Here is a 21,950-nt window from a genome sequence, read left to right on the forward strand (position 1 = left end):
AAGTACACCTTTGTGACACAGGCCTATGCAGGTATATATTTAAGACAAACACTTGGTGGCCAACAAACATTCTTACTTTTCTTACTTTCAGTATTTCCTTGAATCTGTCGATTTTCCCCAGAAAACATGTTATTTCAATTATGTTTCTATGTTTCCTTCAAGTAACTTGACAACAAACAAACTAAAAAAAACCTGTCAAGAAGCTTCATATTCACTACAGACTGCTGAGAATATACTCTGTTCTTAACACTGAGAATACTTTTGAAAATCACAAAGGAGAACGTGTTCATGTTGTGAAATACACCGCCTATAATTGGCAAGGCAGGTATTAACCATAGCTGCAGAAACATCCTGTCCTCCTGGTCAAGTTGAGACCTGGTTCTGGGAAATGAGTGAAATGAAGGAACAAGATTCAAGATAGCTTTATTTGTCATCCAAAAAACAAGTTTTTTGGACGAAATGTGGACGACCCACAGTCCAACAATAAAAGCATTAAAATAGGCAGATTACACAATAAAGCATTAAAATAGGCAAATTACACAACCCCAAAACACACAAAAAAAGAAACATCCATCACAGTGAGTCTCCTCCAGTCCTCTCCTCACTGTGATGGAAGGCCAGTTTCCTCCCAATGGCACAGAGGAGTGTTTAGGCAAGCACTGGGCTTGTCAGTGCACTATGTGGCTAATACTGAGTCATGCAGACAGTTTCCACATTTGAACCTTACCTGTGCCAGCCAGTTTAACAGTTGGAGTTCTGCAGGTTGCTGAGATATTCATACAGATAAACAACTGGAATCCTAGTGTGTGAGGATGATTGGACTGATTGTGCTGTTCCTGGACACCAGAGGGCAGCACACAGGCACAGCTAATAGAACGGCAACCTCAGTGCCAGAGACCCAGATTCAATCCTGACCTTGGGTGCTGTCTGTGTGGACTTTTATTGTTCTCTCTGTGACTGCATGGGTTTCCTCCAGGTGCTCCAGTTTCCTCCCACATTGCAGCGATGTGTGGTTTGGTAGATTAACTGACCACGGTAAAATGTCTCCAGTGTATAAGTGAGTGGTAGAATCTGGAGATGATGATTGCAATATAGAGAAAACAAAAAAATAGTGAGATTAATGCAGGCTTAGTGTAAATGGATGGTTTATGGTTGGTTGCTCAGGGTAGTGAAGGGTATGTTTCCAAAATATATTATTATATGAATCCATAACTTAGAAGACAAGGGAATAAAGTCTGAAAATCGGTCAATCTCTACTTTCTTTAGGAAAACTGAAAGATAATTGAAAAAGTAGAAGGAATAGAAGGAAAGGATGGTTATTATACTGACTACTTACTTCCTTCAACGGAATATCCCTGGGCTAAACACGATCTTCCTCGTTCATTCTGGTAAACTGCAGTAACAGATATATTGTAGCGTTTCCTTGGCATAATGCTTTCTAAAGAAATGATAAAGATAATTTGTCACATTAAACCAATCTGCTTTATGACCAACAGAACATGCAGGAGCGCATAAAATAAACATTCCATACAAATCTACACTAAAAACAAAACAGGTACAATCGACCCCAGAATGACTTCTACCTAAAAAGAAAATTTGATGCCAATTGTGGTGGCGTGTGGCGGAGCCTAACGGCTGCGGCTCGCTGGCAGTCTGTTTGTCCTTTGTCCTTTTTGTTTGTGTGTTAGTGTTGGGGTGTTTTGTTTTGGTTGTGTATGTGTGGGGGGGGGGGGTGTATGTGTGGGGGGGGGGGTATGTGGGGGGGGGGTGGGGGAAATCTTAATTTTTTTAGGTCTCTTCCTCGGGGCGAGGCTTGGCCGCGGGGCCTTCCATCGCCTGGTGCGGCTCGGCCGCAGGGCCTTCCATCGCCCGGCGTGGCTCGGCCGCGGGACTGAACAGTGCCCGGTGCTGTTCGGCCACGGGGCCTTCCATCGCCCGGTGCGGCTCGGCCACGGGACTGAACAGCGCCCGGTGCGGTTCGGCCACGGGGCCTTCCATCGCCCGGTGCGGCTCGGCCACGGGACTGAACAGCGCCCGGTGCGGCCGCGGGGCCTTCCATCGCCCGGCGCGGCTCGGCCGCGGGACTGAACAGTGCCCGGTGCGGTTCGGCCACGGGGCCTTCCATCGCCCGGTGCGGCTCGGCCACGGGACTGAACAGCGCCCGGTGCGGCCGCGGGGCCTTCCATCGCCCGGCGCGGCTTGGCCGCGGGACTGAACAGCGCCCGGTGCGGCTCGGCCGCGGGGCCTTCCATCGCCCGGCGCGGCTTGGCCGCGGGACTGAACAGCGCCCGGTGCGACCGCGGGGCCTTCCATCGCCCGGCGCGGCTCGGCCGCGGGACTGAACAGCGCCCGGTGCGGCCGCGGGGCCTTCCACCGCCTGGCGCGGCTTGGCCGCGGGACTGAACAGCGCCCGGTGCGGCCGCGGGGCCTTCCACCGCCCGGTGCGGCTTGGCCACGGGACTGAACAGCGCCCGGTGCGGCTCGGCCGCGGGGACTATCCATCTCCTTGCGGGGGCAGTGCGGGTCGGTCGTCTCGGTAGGGGTTGAGTTGTCTGTACGTGGGAGGGGCATGGGGGAAGAGAGAGGGGAAGTTTTTATGCCTCCATCACAGTGAGGGGGTGTTTGCAGTCACTGTGATGGATGTTTGTGTTGGGGTTGTATCTTGTGGGGTTTTTTTGTACTGCTGGCTAAGTAATCTCGTTCTGTACGAATGACAAATAAAGCTATTTTGGATTTGGATTTTTGGATTTGGAATTTACCCACTTTCACATCTTCATTATTCTGCGTCAATGATATTTCTATGATAGAATCCAACCCAATCTGCCAAGACCAATCCCTACAATTCTCATCAATCCAATTTTATTCAGGGACATCACAAATTCCTTTCTTATTAGCTTAGAGATACAGCATGGAAACAGAGCATTTGGCCCACAGAGTCCACGCCGACCAACAATCATTCAGACACTAGTTCTATCTTACACAGAAGGGACAATTTACATTAGCCAATAGCCTATAAACCTGCACATGATTGGAATGTGGGAGCAAATCTTGGTGAACATGAAGGTGGATAAGTCCCCAGGACCTGATGGGATCTATCCCAGGTTTTTGAGGGAGGCAAGAGAGGAGATTGCGGGCGCCTTGACAAGAATCTTTGTTGCTTCTTCAGCCACAGGCAAGGTCCCGGAAGACTGGAGAGTGGCCAATGTTGTTCCTTTGTTCAATAAAGGAAGTTGAGAAAATCCAGGAAGCTATAGACCACTGAAGCTCACACCAATGGTAGAGAAACTATTGGAGAGAATACTTCGCGATAGGTTTTACACCAATTTGGAAGCGAATGAGCTAATTAGGGATAGCCAGCATGGCTTTGTACGTGGCAGGTCGAATCTCACTAATGTGATTGAGCAGAGAAATGGCAGCTGAGGTTTAACCCGAAAAGTGCGAGTTATTGCACTTTGGAAAGTTGAAGGTATGAAGAGAGTATACAGTTAGTAGCAAGACCCTGAACAGCATTGATGTGCATTGAGGTTGGATAGATTTGGATTGTTTTCTCAGGAGCGTCGGAGTTTGAGGGGAGACTAGATAGAACTGTATAAAAATATGGGAGACATAGATAGGGTAAACAATCAAAATCTTTTTGTTCAGGGAGGAAATGTCCAACGGTAGAGGATATAGCTTTAAGGTAAGAGGGGGAAGGTTTAATAACGATGTGCGGGGCAATTTTTTTTACACCGTAAGTGATTGGGGGCCTGGATAACATTAACTGGGGTGGTGGTGGAGGCATATATGATAGTGGTATTTAAGAGGCATTCAGATAGGCACATGGAAATGCAGAGAATAGTGGGATATAGGTCATGTGTCGGCAGATTGGACCAGTTCAGCTAAACATTATGTTTGGCACATATATTGTGGGCCTTTGCAGTCCTGCTCTATGGTATATGTTAACAGGAGTACCCAGAAAAAACCCATGCAGTCATGGGGAGAAAGTACAAACTCCGTACAGACAGCATCCTAGTCAGGATTGATCCTGGCATTGTACCACTGTGCCGCTGTGTTTTGGAAAATGGCATTCAATAGTCATGTTGTCGAGTAATAACCATGCGATACTGTTGCAATGAAAATCTTGCTTGCAGCTGTATCACTTAGACAAACAACCAAAAACATAATTTTAAAATAAATTATACATACATCGATATATTAACAAAACTCTCATCTTGTTTGTTCCCCCGTATGTTTGTTTGTCCTTGTCCCGTATGTTTCTTTGTGCGGTTTTCATCCAGAAAAAAAACGGTACCCGATAGCGCGACAATTTTAGGCCCACCCTTCTCACCATTCCCCCGTGGTCTCAATAGATTGACTTTTGTTACTTTTTAAAAACAATTTACCATAAACGTTAACAAATGCGCTCCCCCCCCCCCACCCCGGAGGCCATCCTGGCATGCCCTGCGCCTGACCTTCCTCTCGTGGTGCAGCGCGGCGGCAGAGGGTCCAACAGGGTCCAACAAGATGGCCGTCGCTGCCGTTCGCTGCAGGAGAGCTTTCGGGTCCACGGCTCGCTCTGGCCAACACGGGGCCGTTGTGAGTGGCTTCCTCTCCCATTTCCTGTCCCCCCTCACCCGCCCATGGCCCCGGGGGACACACCCTGCCCAGCAATGGGTCCACGGATCGGTAGGGTTGCAGGAGAGGTTTCCATCCAACGGGGGTTGCCGCGCTCGCTGGACCGCCTGCAGCAGTGTTTTGCACCCAATGGGTGCACACCCATCTAGTTATTCATGAAATTCTACAATGCAGTTTATTGTAAACTTACTTCCTGCTATTAGAAATTCTTGAGGTGAGGAGGTTTGTCCCGTAAATAAAGAATGATTTTCCCAAGGCAGCCTTTTCCAATCAAGCAGCTCCTTGTTGCTCTCAGCTACCTTGATCCAGTCGACTACATAAGCAAGCACTGGTTCACTGGTTTCATCCGGCGGTTCCCATTTGACAAATATTCCAGAGGCTCCAGCAGGTAACACCTTCAGGTTTTTGGGAGCCATTAGTTCTGTTTGGTGATAGAAAAAGTACAACAGTATTGTTCAAATTAAACTAGTCTCCATCCATGTTAGAGTCATAGAGTCACAGTACGCACAAAGGCCCCTTGGACCAACTTGCCATGACCAGCAAGATGCCCCATCTAAGCTAGTCCCACTTACCCACATTTGGTCCATATCCCTCTAAACCTTTCCTATACCTGTAGTTGTCCAAATATATTTTAAATGATGTTATTGTACTTGTCTCATCTACACCCTCTGGCAGCTTGTTCTATATGTACACCATCCTCTGTGTGGAAAAGAAGCCCCTCAGGGTCCTATTACATTTTCCCCTCTTACGTTAAACCGATGGTCTCCAGTTCTTGATTCCCCTAAACTGTGTAAAATAAGAACTGAGGATTCAGCCTATTTATTCCCCTTGTGATTTTATACACATCTAGATCATCCCTCAGTTCTCTGCACTCCATGAAACAAAGTCCTCTCCTACCCAACCTCTCCCAATACTTAACTCTTGAGTCCTGCTCACATCCTCATAAATCTACTCTATAGTGTTTCCAGCTTAATAGCACCTTTTCCAAAGCAGGGTGACTAAAACTGAATCCAATACTCCAAGTGCGGCCTCACCAATGTCTTGTACGACTGTAACATAATGTCCCAACTTCTACACCTAATTCCCTAAATGACGAAGGCCAGTGTGCCAAAAGCTTTCTTCACCGTCTTATTTATCTGTGACACCACTTTCAGGGAACTATGTACTTGTACTCCCTCTACTCTACAACACTCCCCAGGGCCTTACCATTCACTGTGAAAATCCAACTCTGATTTGACTTTACAAAATGCAACACCTCACACTTATCCAAACTAAACTCCCTTAATGAATCAGGTATCTGTTTGATGCGGGTATCATACGGTGCAGGAGTTAGAATCTACAAAAATAAGTCTTTTATTATAGACGCTTTCTTACCTGTGAATGGATGGGATGGTGAAAGAGTTGCAGAGAAAATCTTTATTAGAAGTTAACACTCTCAGGCTTTCTTCAGCTCAGACGGCTGCAGAGAAATGTGTAAGAAGGAACTGCAGGTGCTGGTTTAAACCAAAGATAGACACAAAAAGCTGGAGTAACTCAGCGGAACAGGCAGCATCTCTGGAGAGAAGGAATGGGTGGCGTTTTCAACACCTCTTCACCACCGGGTGGCGCCATGATGACAGCCTCGCCTACAGTCTGTCCTTTTCGTCCTTTTTTTGTTATTTTTGGTGAGTTTTAAAATCTGTGTTAATGTTCCCTGGTTTGTTTTATGTGGGGGATGGGGAGGGGGTCGGGAGAAACTTTTTTTCAGTCTCTTACCTTGCCGGAGATGCGATTGTTTTCTGGATCGTATCTCCGGTCGCTCTGCGGCCTAACATTGTGGAGCTGGAGGCCTTGCCTGGGACTGACTCTGAGCCCCCCCGGGGCATGGACGTACCATCTGAGCATGCGATCCCTTGCCTGGATCGACGCTCCAACCACGGCCTGTGGACTTTAACATCAAGGAGCTCGCAATTTCAGGTTGAGACCGAAGTCGGGAGCACCAAGCTGCATGACGTTTGACAAGCCCCAACATGGGGTAGATCGCCCGGCGCGGGGGAGCTGAGATCCCCCCCCCCCCTTGCAGGAGCTTGAACGCCCCGATGAGGAAGGCCCGCCACCGGCTACGGGAGTCAAGGTCGTCCCGTCAACAGAAGGTTAGAGGCCCCCGATCGCTGGAGGACAAAGAAGGGAGAGATTGAACTTTTTTTTGCCTTCCATCACAGTGAGGAATGTGGAGGAGTCGCTATGGTGGATGTTCATGTTAAAATGTATTTTGTGACTGTATGGCAAATGAAATTCCTCGCATGTTACAAAACATACTTGGCTAATAAAGTATGATTGTGATTGTGATTCTGATTGTGATTTCGGGTCGGGTCAAGTCTGAAGAAGGGTCTCGACCCGAAACGTCACCCATTCCTTCTCTCCAGAGATGCTGCCTGTCCCGCTGAGTTACTCCAGCTTTTTGCGTCTATCTTCGGCTGCAGAGAAATGTTCCTTCTAATCTGTTACGTGCATACTCTACGCAGCACCAAATACAATTGTGTTTCACATCAGGAAATTTACTACAATTAGCCTTTGGTTTCTCTGCTGTAGTTTCTCAAAGTGTGGGTTTGACCTGTTTGGTGCGCTCTCTTGGAAATACAATAGGTGTGTTATTTTTGGTCATTGAAAGACAAGAATAAAAGATGATTCCCACATAAGTGATCAATGAAACAGACTTACAGTCAATGCTGCATTTGAAATTTCTAATAACTGAGAGTTAATTCAATAACAGTGCCAAGCATGCTGATTTTTAAAATCATTTTCTGGGCAATAACAATTGTTAGTGACTCTGGCCTTACTCTCAGGGAACAGGTGCAGGATCTAATATCTGCCACTGTCATTCTGTAATTATCTACAAATAAAGGTTACAGGATGTTCAAGTATGACTATTTCCCTTGCTTTGGAACAGATTAAAATCAACACCTTCCTGTTCAATATGGGGTACACTGTGAACTGAGTGGGAGGAGAATCGATATCAGATTCCAACCTGTGGCAAGAAATAACAGTCCTGAAAAGGTTTTATGTGTAAATAAAAAACATAAATGATGTGCTTGGCTGTAGGGAAAGACACCCTGTAAATAATAAGAATTACTTGCTTCTCCTATGTGGAGCACAGTGGGTGGAGAGTTTCCCTTGGAGTTAAATGCAGTCACAAAGATAGTGTCTGGTACCCATGGTGTTCGCCAGATGTACCGGGTTGCTGATGCATTACACAACTGGATGATCGTTTTCTGTCCATTTTGTTCATAATAAATATGATAACCGAGAATAATTCCCCTGGTTTCCTGAGGGTGGTGGAGAGGCTAGGAATAGGAAAAATATATATAAATAGACAACAGAAAAATCTTAGCAAAAAAGTATCTTAGAGCTTCCTTAACCAAGGGTTACATTTGTAGAACACTAGTGGGTTTGCTGTAGTTTGCACTGTAATTTAATCATTGCTATTAGCAGTTTAATTGAGTAAACCAGTATAGGAATATAGGTACTCCTGTAAATTATCAGCTTCTGCATGAGAGGGGAAAAGACAAAGAATCCTATTATTGCATTTGCTAAAAAATGACTGAGTATTGACGCTTGAAACAAAAATGCTGGAAATACTCAACAGGTCAGGCGACATCCGTGGAGAGTTGAAACAAAGTTAATTTATGACTGTGAATTTCAGGTTTCCACATTCAAGGTTTTCCTTCAAATTTGAGCTTTGACTGGTGCACTTATAAAATGAATTGTGGAAGGGAAGACTTAGGATTACCTGCATGTTTTAAAAAGGGGTGGAGTGGATTTTAAACTTTAATTTTCTGGGGCTATAGGGAAGTTGGAGTCAAGACGTAAACAATGTTTGTTCTTTAGCCTCAAATTATGCCATCTGGAGCAGATCATGCCATCTGGTGGTTCAGTGATGAAGGACACAAGGGCTCAGCACAGAACATAGCCAGTCAGAATCTATTCTGAGAACAACATTGGAGTATTGGCCTTTGCAGAACCTCATTGTTATGTGGTTTATAACAATGTAAAAATAAACAGGAGAAGGCTTTTTCCCTTTTTCTGAGCAACCAACACACATTAGACACTAATTTTCCTCCCGGGCCAAAAACTAGCCTGACTTGTAAACATTATTGTTCATTCATTATTCCTTCATAGAACATCCACTCCAATGTTACTGAAGGACTCCAATGGTTCAAAGCAACAACTTACTGCTGTCACTTCTAAGGACGGGCAATAAAGGCTGATCTGGTCAGCAATGTTCTGGAAAGTAAACAAAAACTGTCAATGGCCAGAATGACCATGGCTCCTACTCCACCCATTGCTGTTTCAATGTTACAACAGGGGCCTGCTGAAGTCAGGGGGCATACATTAGTGAGGATCTTGTATGTTTCTGTACTCAAGTACTCAAACAACTCCCTTTCAAAGCCACAAATGAAAAAGCACAAAAGGAGATTATGGGTTGGAGTGGGGACAGCAGCAAGCCCTGTGCATATCTTATGCTTGCATTAAAATTGGCCTCGTGGAAGACATGACTCATCATAATTTCCACCCTCTATAGAGTTGCACAAAATGATGAGCTCTCTGCCTTCACAGTGAAACTGAAAAAGGGTTGGCAGAAGTCAAAAATAAAGTTCGATCTGAAACTGTTATAATGTAATCACACAACTTGTCACAAGAGGGAGACCTCTTAAAATCAGCCATCTATGTGAAATTACCTTTGGTCCACAAGAGATCATTTTTCTGCGATACTCCTATCCTACTGAAATGGTACTGTCCCCATCCCCTCAACATCCTTCCAATCCAGCCGCAGAAAAACTTTGTTTGAAGTCAGTCCAAAGGAGGGTCCCCACATAAAAAATCACCTATCCTTTTTCCCCCTCGAGATATCACCGATCCTTTTTCTCCAGATTCTGTGCATGGAGAAATGCCTGTAAAAGTGGCCGGCAGACAGAACAGGGGCTAAAGATAGACGTGTCAGTGAGATCACACTCTATGGACCCATTTTGGAATAGTACCATGGAGAATTGATTTTTCCTCTAGTCAATTCGTGTTAATTAGTGTGGGTGTGTTAAGCCAATCAATTTGTGTGCACAAAGTGTTCAGGTTGGATAGTAATTGGATACCAGAAACTGAGCTGCTCTTCAAAAATAAAACACCGCTGCAAAATATTACCTTCAAATGCTGCTGAAGGTTCACCTGGTTACAAAAAGGGCAGGACCTGGAGCAGGACTGCTTTCTCTGACCATTGCAAACCGGACGTTCGAGTCCACAAGGAACCGCGAAGGAACCTAACTGAAATTAACCTAATTTGCGTGATTCAAAATGCTGGAGTAACCCAGCGGGTCAGGCAGCATCTCTGGGGAAAAGGAATAGGTGACATTTTGGGTCGGAACCCTGCTTCAGATTGAAAGATAGGGAAGGCCGGACCAAAATTGGGGTCAGCAACAGATGATCTCAGGAAGGGTGATCTCCACCCTTTCAATCTGAAGAAGGGTTCCGACCTGAAACATCACCTATTCCTTTTCTCCAGAGATTCTGCCTGACCTGTTGAGTTACTCCAGCTTTCTGTGTCTATCTTTGGTATAAACCAAGGAGAGATAGCTGAATGGATAGAAATTTGGCTTCATGGAAGGAAGCCGAGGGTGATGGTGGAAGATTGCTTTTCGGACTGGAGGCCTGTGACTAGTGGTGTGCCACAGGGTACAGTGTGGCCCATTGCTGTTTGTCATCCATATCAATGGATTTGGATGAGAATGTACAAGACATGATTAGCAAGTTTGCAGATTACACAAAAGCGGGAGGTATTGTAGATAGTGAAGTGGGTGGTCAAATATTGTAGCAGGATCTTGATCAGTTGGGCAGGTGGGCTGAGGAATGGTTCATGGAATTTAATACAGAGAAATGCAAGGTGTTGCATTGTGGGAAATCTAATAAGGGCAGGACGTACACAGTAAATGGCAGGGGTCTGGGGAGTGTTGCAGAGGGATCTAGGAGTGCAAGTACAGCTTTTCACTATATGACAATAAACTAAACTAAACATAGTTCCTTGAAAGAGGTAACACAGGTATAGATAGGATTTTGGCACATTTGCCTTCATCAGTCAGAGTATTGAGGATAGAAGTTGGGAGATCATATTAAAGTTGTATAAGACACTGGTGGAGCTACAGTACTTTTAGAGTACCGTGTTCAGTTTTGATCACCATGTTATAGGAATGATGTTGTCAAGCTGGAAAAAGTACAGAGAAGATTTACGAGGATGTTGCCTGTACTCGAGGGCCTGAGCTATAAAGTTAGATTGAGCAGGCTAGGATTTTATTCCTTAGAGTGCAGGAGGATGAGGGGTGATCTTATAGAGGTGTACAAGATCATGCGAAGAATAGATTGGGTAAATGCACAGTCTTTTGTCAGAGGACATAGGATTATCATGAGGGGGGAAAGATTTAATAAGAAACTGAGGGGTAACCTTTTTACACAAAGGGTGATGGGTATATGGAATGAGCTGCAGAAGAGGTAGTTGAAGCACTTACTATAACAGCACTTAAAATACACTTGGACAGGTACCTGGAGAGGACAGGTTTAAAGAGAGAGGGGCCAAATGTGAGCAAATGGGGCCAGCTTGGATGGGGCATCTTGGTTGTCATGGATGCATTAAGCCGCACAGCCTGTTTCCATGCTCTATGATTCTAACACTCTACAGTAGGTATGATATGTTCCACAAACCTTCCAGTAGATGATTATTCTTCCATGTTTGTTCAGATCAACTGACTCACGTAAACTCCATGCATCCAAAACTCCCACTGGTTCTGCAAAGAATCATTGCAAATGAAAAATGATGTTTCTTGCTAGAATATTGGCTTTTAACAAAAACACAATTTATTAATTGCACAACTACACAATGCATTTTAAATGTTACCTTTCCTTGCCTTCCATGCCACAATACACTTCTTCCCATATGCCCTCTAGCAGGTTAAACAGGCAGTGAATGTAGATGCATGGACATTCATTATCTTTGCCCAAGGTCTATTTACATATTTGGGTTGTTGGACAGAGATCATTATTCGTAATGGAAAGGATGAATTGCCCCCAATTTGGGTGGATTTGTAAATCTTGATGTTATGATGTTAAGCAAACTATGAGCACTATCTTTTGATAGAAAAAAGAGTCATTAATGAGTAGAAGGTCATAAGGGCATAAGGAATAGTAGAATTAGGCCATTCGGCCCATCAAGTCTACTCCGCCATTCAATCATTGCTGATCTATCTCTCCCTCCTAACCCCATTCTCCTGCCTTCTCCCCATGACCTCTGACACCTGGACCAACAAATATCATCAAGTTTGGTAATGGTACAATATTGTAACTATACCCAAAATAGCTCTTAATGTCTTGAAAATGTTGTGAAAATGGGAGGTGGAGGACAGCAAGCCTTGGGCGGGGGGGGGGGGGGGGGTGAGAGGGTAACATTAATTACCAAGCATTTTTGCTTAATGGTAAAGGGATGGGAGTCCATGAGGTATAATGCCTGGAAGGATAATAACACTGCTAGCTGGTTGTACCATAAGGGTGTGAGCCCATAAATGTTGTCAGAATCCTTCAAAGCTCAGCCCATATGGGAAAATTGGAGGGCATTATACTGCATCTGCCATGCATCTGCCCACTCACCCAATCTATCCAAGTCACCCTGCAGCCTCATAGCATCCTAATTGCAGCTCACACTGCCACCCAGCTTTGTGTCATCCGCAAACTTGGAGATGTCACATTTAATTCCCTTGTCTAAATTGTTAATTTATATTGTAAATAACTGTGGTCCCAGCACCAAGCCTTGCAGCACCCCACTTGTCACTGCCTGCCATTCTGAAAAGGACCCGTTAATTCCTATTCTTTGCTTCCTGTCTGCCAACCAGTTCTCTATCCATGTCAATACCCTACCCCCCAATACCTAATTTTGCTCACATCTTGTGTGGGACCTTGTCAAAGGCTTTTTGAAAGTCTAGATACACCACATCCACTGGCTCTCCTTTATCCATTCTACTTGGTACACCCTCAAAAAAATTCCAGAAGATTAGACAAGCATGATTTCTCCTTCATAAATCCATGCTGATTTTGACCGATCTTGTCACTGCTTTCCAAATGCGCTGCTATTACATCTTTAACAATCGCCTCAAGCATCTTCCCTACTACCGATGTAAGGCTAACTGGTCGATAATTCCCCATTTTCTCTCTCCCTCCTTTCTTAAAAAGTGGGGTTACATTGGTTACCCTCCTGACCACAGGAACGGATCCATAGTCAAGAGAACATTGGAAAATGATCACCAATGCATCCACGATTTCTAGGGCCACCTCTTTGAGTACTCTGGGATGCAGACCATCTGGCCCTAGGGATTTAACTGCCTTCCGTCCCAACAGTTTACCTAACGCCATTTCCTGACTAATGTGGATTCCAGTTCCTCGTTCCCACTAGATCCTCAGTCCCCTAATATTTCTAGGAGATTGTGTGTGTTTTCCTTAGTGAGGACAGAACCAAAGTACTCGTTTAACTGTTCTGCCATTTCTTTTTTCCCCATTATAAATTCACCTGTCTCTGATTGTAAGAGACCTACATTTGTCTTCACTAATCTTTTCCTTTTTACATATCTAAAGAAACTTTTAGAGTCAGTTTTTATATTCCCCGCAAGCTTTCTTTCATGCTCTTTTTTTTCCCCCTCTTAATTAACCCCTTTGTCCTTCTCTGTTGTTCTAAATTTCTCCCAGTCCTCTGGTTTGCTGCTTCCTCTGGCCAATTTTTTCCCCTTTTCCTTGGATTTAACACTATCCTTGATTTCCCTCGTTAGCCACGGTTGAGCAGCCTTCCACATTTTATTTTTTTGCCAGACAGGGATGAACAATTTTTGGAGTTTTTAAATCCATGCAGTCTTTAAATCTTTGCCATTGCATCTCCACTGTCAACCCTTTAAGTATAATTTGCCAGTCTGCCCGAGCCAATTCCCATCTTATACCTTCAAAGTCTCCTTTCTTTTTCAGGACCCTAGTCTCTGAATTAACAGTGTCACTTTCCATCTTAATGCAGAATTCCACCATATTATGGTCACTGTTTCCCAAGGGGCGTTGCACAACAAGATCACTAACTAACCCTTCCTCATTACACAATACCCTGTCCTCTAATCGGTTCTTCTACACATTGGTTTAAAAAACCATCCCGTATACAAGTCTCAGCCTCTCCTTTTCTGCACGTGAAATGTTTCCAATTCTACTTCAACTACCCTGTGGTTTCTGAGTGAGAGGGATTAATGAACAAACAAGGTACATTTTGTCCGGCAGACATAGTTGAAGCAGATATTTACCACGGGGTGGAAAGGAGTTGCCCAGGAATGGATTCCACTGCCTCATAACCCAATTCCCAAAGTTTGACCGTGGAATTCTCTGCCTCAGAAGGAAGTGGAGGCCAATTCTCTGAATGCATTCAAGAGAGAGCTAGATAGAGCTCTTAAGGATAGCGGAGTCAGGGGGTATGGGGAGAAGGCAGGAACGGGGTACTGATTGAGAATGATCAGCCACATTGAATGATAGGTGCAGGAGGAGGTCATTCGGCCCTTCGAGCCAGCACCGACATTGAATGGCGGTGCTGGCTCGAAGGGCCGAATGACCTCCTCCTGCACCTATTGTCTATTGTCTATTGTGAAACTACTGCTGCTCAGTAGCTCAGAACTTACTTGTTGTTCTTATCATTCTTACCCCAGCAGTTCCGAGCTGAAGATCAACATTGGCAGAGCTCTAGGTCAAGCCTTTTTCTCCAGACATACTGCCTGACCCACTGAGTTACTACAACACTTTGTGTCTATCTTTCGTATAAACCAGCATTTGCAGTTCTTTGTTTCTGCATTTTGGCTTACTCCACTGCAAAATCTCATCAAGATATGCCTATATTAAAGACGTTCTCTTCCTCTCTCCAACAGAATGTCTGCAAGACCCTCCCTCACTGCTCCCCCTCTGTGATTCCTACTGCACCCTGGCTCTACAACCATGCTTTAACCCAGACTTGCCCTCCTGAGATCACACCTTCCTCAGCCAACAATGGACCTACCAGGGCACCACCCTGCCTGAGGTCATTTGAGCCATTGGTATTGGTCTTTTCTCACCTCCAGCTCTTTACCCACCCCCCCCCGGAATAGGTGCAACTATTCCAGGCACCCGATCTCACATCATCTCAGAAAGATTCCTGCACAATGATTCCACTTGTAAAGATAGCAAGGGGTAATGTGGAGCAGAGTGGGATGAAAGGGAAGGAGAGTGCCACAGAAAACTGAAGGATTTGGAGGGATGATGGTGTGTCATTAAGGGAGGTGGTGTATAAAAATTGCTATGGATTAATATTAAGGGTGAGAAATAGCAGCCTTTCACAGTCTGAAGGGAAAGGTCGCCCAAGTATGTAATCTAATGCCACCAAATGTATTAAGAGATTCATTTTTAAGAAATTGGCACTATTGTGCACAATATTAAATTTGCTGACTAAATCTGATCTCCCCATCCTCTCCTGTCAGCAGTTTTATGCCTATTTTTGGTATAAACCAGCATTTGCAGCAAGCGCACACACGCACATACATTTTGGAGCAACAAATTTGCACAAGGATCAAATGTTCTGTTCATATTTACAACAAGGCGCAGCTGTGTATATGTGAATTTCTATTATCTCACCACTATATGCATGCCAGGATTTCACTCACTCACCTGCCTCAGGGGATATGGTGATAAATGAGCTGCTCCATTCACTCCATTGTTTACTGCCTTGAACATGTTTGTTGCGGATCCGAAACTCATATTCCCTGAAGGGCTCACAGTGGTTGAGATAGCATAAATTGCCAATGATGTCATTTTTAGCTATCTAAAATTGGTGACAGGAAAAAAATATTTGACACCATCTGTTGTTACACATTTCAAATCTAAGATATTAAAAAATATAAACAGTTTATACCACAGCATTTGCCACGTAATTCAATCTTGCAGCAACAGTGCCTTGGTTAGCAAAGTACGCATGCATGTAATTTAGTTATCTGTTCAAAGGTGCATCGCGATACGGTACGATACAATAGATCTTTATTTATCACAGGAGAGAAATTGATCTGCCAACAGTAAAAAAAAATAAAAATACATGAAACACGAAATTAAAGTGATGAGTGGAAAGGATTGGGGATGTGCAAAGATTGTGGAGTGGAGATGGGGGGGGAGTCAGTCTCAGTCTATCCCATGACAGAAGTGAGAGTTGTACAGTTTGATAGCCACAGGGAAGAAGGATCTCCTGTGACGTTCTGTCCTACATCTAGGTGGAACCAGTCTGTTGCTGAAGGTACTCCTCAGGATGACCAGTGTGTCATGGAAGAAATTGATCTGCCAACAGTCATAAAAACACAAAATACGTGAAATATGAAATTAAAGTGACGAGTGGAAAGGATTGGGGATGTGCAAAGATTGGGGAGGGGGGGGGGGGGGAGGAGTTGTCAGGGGTTGTTGACTGTAAGCGGAGTCAGTCAGTCTACCCCATAACAGAATGGTGAGTAGTTGAACAGTTTGGTGTCACTTTTCTGCTTATAAAAAAAAGTAGGTTTGTTTTGAAAAAGGTACCAATTTTAAGTACTGATACTAAATTTTCACACAACAGGTAAATACCTCTGAAAATACAAATGTAGATGATAAAATCTGCATCCTATTATAATATTACTTGCAAGGAAATAGAATCTCTGTAAATTCTTAGTTCTGAAAGAGGTGGCTTTAGAGATTGTGGAGGCATTGTTAGTGATATTACAGGAATCACTAGAGTCAGGAGTGGTCCCAGATGATTGGAAAATTGCCAATATTACCCCGCTGCACAAGATGGGAGCAAAGCAGAATAGTGGGAACTATAGGCTGTTTAGTCTGACTTCGCTGGTTGGTATGATTTTAGAGTTCATTATAAAGGATGAGGTTACTTAGAAGTTCATGATAAAATAGGCCGAAGCCAGCATGGCTTTGTGAAGGGGAGGTCTTGCTTGACAAATTTGCAGGAATTCTTTGAAGAAATAGTAGGACAGACAAAGGAGAGTCAGTGGATGTTGTTTACTTAGATTTTCAGAAAGCCTTTGATGAGGTGCCACACGTTAGACAGCTTAGGAAATTGGGAATCCATGGTATCAAAGGGCAGATACTAGCATGGATAGCAGGTTGGCTGCATGGCAGAAGACGAAGGGTGGCAATAAAGGGGGCTTTTTCTGGTTGGCTACCAGTGACTGGTGGAGTTCCGCAAGGGTCAGTGCTCGGGGCCACTACTCTCCACGTTGTATATTAATGATTTGGAAGAGGGGATTGAAGGCTTTGTGGCCAAGTTTGCAGATGATTCGAAAATAGGTGGAGGGGCAGGTAGCGTAGAGAAAGAAGGGCCTCTGCAGAACGACTTAGGCAGGTTGGGGAGTGGACAGAGAAGTGGCAGATGGAATATAGTGTAGCAAAGTGTGGAGTCGTGCATTTTGGTAGTAGGAATAAAGGCGTAGACTATTTTCTAAATGGGGTGAGAATCCAGAAATCGGAGGTGCAAAGGGACTTGGGAGTGCTGGTGCAGGATTCCCAAAATGTTAATCTGCAAGTCGAAGTGGTAGTAAAGAAAGCAAACTCAATGCTAACATTTATTTTAAGAGGGCTTGTATACAAAAACAGGGATGTAATGTCGAGGCTCTATAAGGTGCTGGTAGGGCCGCATTTGGAATATTGTGAGCAATTTTGGGTACCATATGTGAGGAAGGATGTGCTGGCTCTGGAGAGGGTCCAGAGGAGGATTACAAGAATGATCCCAGGAATGAGTAGGTTAACCTATGATGAGCGTTTGTCGGTACTGGGCCTGTACTTGCTGGAGTTTAGAAGAATGAGGGGGGACCTCATTGAAATATACAGAATAGTGAAAGGCTTGGATAGAGTGGATGTGGAGAGGATGTTTCCACTAGTGGGAGAGTCTAGGACTAGAGGTCATAGCCTCAGAATTAAAGGATGTTCTTTTAGGAAGGAGATGAGGAGAAATTTCTTTAATCAAAGGGTGGTGAATCTGTGGATTTTTTTGCCACTGTGGAGGCTGTCCAGTGGATATTTTTAAGCTAGAGAGAGATAGATTCTTGATTAGTACAGATATCAGAGGCTATGGGGAGAAGGCAGGAGAATGGGGTTAGGAAGGAGAGATAGGTCAGCCCTGATTGAATGGCGGAGTAGACTTGATGGGCCAAATGGCCTAATTTTACTCCTATTCCTTAAGAATTATGATCATGGATTTCTGCTCTTTAGAATTTCTGCTTCCTATTCAGTTGTTTTGTAGATAATTTCTTGTACTCTTTGAATTTCAAGTAACCACACGCTCCAGTGCAATAGCCTGCAGCAAGTCTAACAAGCATAATTTTAAATCATTAGAAATGATCATCTCCATACAAAAACGCAAAACATTTGCAGTACATTTTGTATGTAGTTTGTGCATTTATCAGTCCCAGGAAAGAGTGCTCTTCACATGATAGAATTCTTCATTAAGATGGAAAATGCAGTATTCAAAAAGAAAGTAGGATCATAAATCTAAAGAAAGGAAACCATGAAGATATGAGTAGTGAATAGGCCATGACAAATAAGACAGCTTTGTTAAAAGGCCTGAGGGTAGGGTAGACAATGGTTAACATTCCAGAAACAAACACAGAACAACAAATGGAAATAGACACAAAATGCTGAAGTAACGCAGAGGGACAGACTGGAGAGAAGGAATGGGTGACGTTTCGGGTTGAGACCCTTCTTCAGAACTGAAATGTCACCCATTCCTTCTCTCCAGAGATGCTGCCTGACCCGCTGAGTTACTCCAGCATTTTGTGTTTATCTGCAGTTTAAACCAGCATCTGCCGTTCCTTCCTACTCAGAACTGCAACTGTTCTTCTGCTGCCTAGAGTAAGAATATACAAAGAAAGAGTGATGTAACCATGGCTAACAAAACGTGAAGGATAGTTTTATATGAAATCATATAAGACTGCCAGATAAAATCTGAAGGCGGGTCCCAATCAAATTATCTTCAGCCTATTTTCCTGCACAGATGTTGCCTATTCCGCTGAGCACCTCCAGAGATCTGTGTTTGCTAATTAACCTAGATGTCGAGAGCAGTTTCTATTTCAGAGCAGAGGGACAACGATATTGATTAAGAGAGCAAAACATAGACTGCAAATTTAGAGGGAACATAAAAGACAATTGCTAAAGCTTAGATGAATATATATAAAAGAAAGAAAGGGGTACATTGTCAATTATCAAGAATGAAAGTATTCATAATGTGGAACAGGGAGATGTCAAAGCAATTCATGAGTTCTGTCCTCACTGAAGAGACCTTAAGTAACATTCCAAAAATGTTAGGGAATCTAATGAAGATGCGGAACTAAAGGAAATTAGTATTAGTAAGAACATAGTGGTGGAAAAATTAATGACACGGAAAGGCAATTAATTTCCAAAGCCTTATAATTTTCATTCCAGCATATTGAAGGAGTCGCTGTGGAAATAATGGGTGCATCGGCTCAGAATTCAACAGATCATATAATACTTTCCATAGATGGGAAGAATGGGAGGTGGCAAATGTCCCCCCCACCACCTCCCCACATTTAAAAAGACTGGGGAAGAGTCTACAGATTCTCTAGTTGAACATCAGTAGTGATAGAGGCTACTATAAAGGTCGACATAGCAAGTCATTTTGAAAAATGTCGATGATCCCTAGTGTGTGTAGGATAGTGTTCATGTGCGGGGATCGCATGTCGGTGCGGACTTGGTGCGTCGAAGGGCCTGTTTCCGTGCTGCGTCTCGAAACTAAAACATAGACAAAATTAAGATGGATTTCTGAAAGGGAGATCATGTTTGATAAACCTACGTGAGTTTTTTTAACATTGTAATTAGTAGAATAGATAAGCAAATCTGATTAAAGTATGTACTTGAATTTTGATAAAGTCAGAAAATAAAGGTTATGTAAAGATATAAAGGTAGAGTGCATGATTATGTGAGTAATGCCCAGGCACGGATTGAATATTGGTTGACAGGAAACAGAGATTAGAAGCACGTAGATCTTTCTCAGGATGGCCAATGGTAACGAGTGGATGTCACAAGGCTCAGCAAAAGGTCCCAACTATTCATAATAAGGAGGCAGCATGGCTCAGCTGGTAGAGCTGCTACCTCACAGCACCAGAGACCTGGGTTCAATCCTGACCTTGGCCTTAATAACATGAAGATTTAAGTATAGGAGCAAGGATGTCTTATGACATTTATATGGGGTGCGACCACAAAATGGCATTTTGTGCCATTTTGGTCTCTGTACCCAAGAATGGATATATTTGTCATGAAGTGAATTAAATTAAGGTACAAAAGTCTGATTTCTGGCATGGCAGCGCTGCTACATCAGGACACCTTAAGGAAACTGGATTTGTATGCATCAGCGTTCAGAAGAACGAGAGGGAATCTCATCAAGAATTCTAACAGAGCTAGACAAATATGATGTGGGGAAGGCGTTTCCCCTGGTTGGGGCCTCCAATATGAACCATAGAAACAGAAACATAGAAAATTGGAGTAGGTCATTCGGCCCTTCAAGTCACCACCGCCATTCAATATGATCATGGCTGATCATCCAAAATCAGCACCCCGTTCCTGCTTTTTCCCCATCTTCCTTGATCCCGTTAGCCCCAAGAGCTAAATCTAATATAACCGTTATATTCCCATGTTCATGTCCAAGAGATTCAGAACTGAGAATGGAAGAAACATCTTCACTCGGTGGTGAAGCTGTAGAACTCACTCTTGCAGAAGGCTGTACAGATCAAGTCACTGATTATATTCAGATGAATACAGAATATGAATACAGAATACAGAATTAAGTATACCAGCGCTGCCCTCGCAGCTGTGGCTTGCCTGCAGTCCGTCTGTCTTTTGTGTTTTTTTGTTGTTATTGTATGAATTGTAGTTTTAATATGGTGTAGTGTTTGTATGTTAAGTGTGGGGGGGTGGGTGGGAGGGAACGGGAACTGTAACATTGTCTCTCCCAAACGGAGACCCGACCTTTGTTTCTGTGTCGTGTCTTCGTTCCCGCTGCGGCCTACCACCGGCCATGCACCTGGGACCACCTGGGGCTCTGGTTCGCAGAGCCTGCGGCCCGGACTCACCACCTGCGGCACTGGCTGCCTGCGGAGGCTGCGGGAGCGGCTGTGACTCGTCTCCGGAGGGTCCGGCGCGGGCCGCGTGGACGTCGGAAGCCCGCAGGACCCAGGGTGGGCGCCGACATCGGGAGCTCCGGCAGCGGCAGCGACAGCGTCTTCGCCCGCCCCGAATCGTGGGGCTTGGGTCGGCCCGCCGCGGACCTTTCACCGCGGGAATTTCTCCACCCGGCGGGGGCTTCAATGTCGGGAGCCCCGACCGCCCCGACCGCCCCGAAGTGGCAACTTCAACAGCCTGGCCGCGGGAGAAGTCGGCAGGGGAAGAGAAAAGACATTCTGGCCTTCCATCACAGTGAGGAGGGATTGGAGGAGACTGACTGTGATGGATGTTTCTTTTTGTTTGGTGTTAGTTTATGATTGTATGTGTTATTGCATTTTTATTGATTATTCTTATTGGTCTTATTGTTCAACTGCGGGTAATGTTTCATTTCACTACACATTTATGTGTATGTGACAAATAAACGACTATTGAAATGGCATCAAGGACTATAGAAGGAGTGCAGGAATGTTGCATTAAGATCAGCCATGACTGCATTAAATGTCGGAGAGGACTCAAAGGGCTGAATAGCCTACTCTGGCTCTTGTTTTGATGTAAAATATTCTTCATCTACATCCAGGAAAGGATTAGTTCCCTGAATATTCAAGGTGTAGTTAATATCAGGAAATAACCATAAGTTTCCGGTCTGTTTTCAGATTTCCAGCATTTAGACAATAGACAATAGACAATAGGTGTAGGAGTAGGCCATTCAGCCCTTTGAGCCAGCACCGCCATTCACCGTGATCATGGCTAATCATCCACAATCAGTACCCCGTTCCTGCCTTCTCCCCATATCCCTTGACTCCGCTATCATTCAGAGCTCTATCTAGCTCTCTCTTGAAAGCATCCAGAGAATTGGCCTCCGCTGCCTTCTGAGGCAGAGAATACCACAGCTTCACAACTCAAAAGTGTTTCCTCATCTCCGTTCTAAATGGCCTACCCCTTATTCTTAAACTGTGGCTCCTGGTTCGGGACTCCCGCAACATCGGGACCATGTTTCCTGCCTCTAGCGTGTCCAATCCCTTAATAATCTTATATGTTTCAATAAGATCCCCTCTCATCCTTCTAAATTCTACAGT

At 44.4% G+C, this 21,950-nt stretch overlaps 1 protein-coding gene across 1 annotated transcript in view; it reads right to left on the bottom strand.

Moving 5' to 3' along the window:
- The window catches only part of il23r (interleukin 23 receptor), a 36,514-nt gene extending 25,103 nt beyond the window's left edge, over positions 1-11,411 (bottom strand). The window contains exons 1-3 of the mRNA XM_078407989.1: positions 11,338-11,411; positions 4,805-5,035; positions 1,337-1,438 (exon numbers count right to left, since the gene is read on the bottom strand). Of these exons, the coding sequence (XP_078264115.1) occupies positions 1,337-1,438; positions 4,805-5,030 (328 nt within the window). The 5' untranslated portion in view covers positions 5,031-5,035; positions 11,338-11,411. The remainder of the gene's footprint in view (positions 1-1,336; positions 1,439-4,804; positions 5,036-11,337) is intronic.
- Between the last annotated feature and the right edge of the window lie 10,539 nt (positions 11,412-21,950).

Source organism: Rhinoraja longicauda, chromosome 11 (assembly GCF_053455715.1).
Source record: "Rhinoraja longicauda isolate Sanriku21f chromosome 11, sRhiLon1.1, whole genome shotgun sequence".
In the NCBI taxonomy this organism is placed as follows: domain Eukaryota; kingdom Metazoa; phylum Chordata; class Chondrichthyes; order Rajiformes; family Arhynchobatidae; genus Rhinoraja; species Rhinoraja longicauda.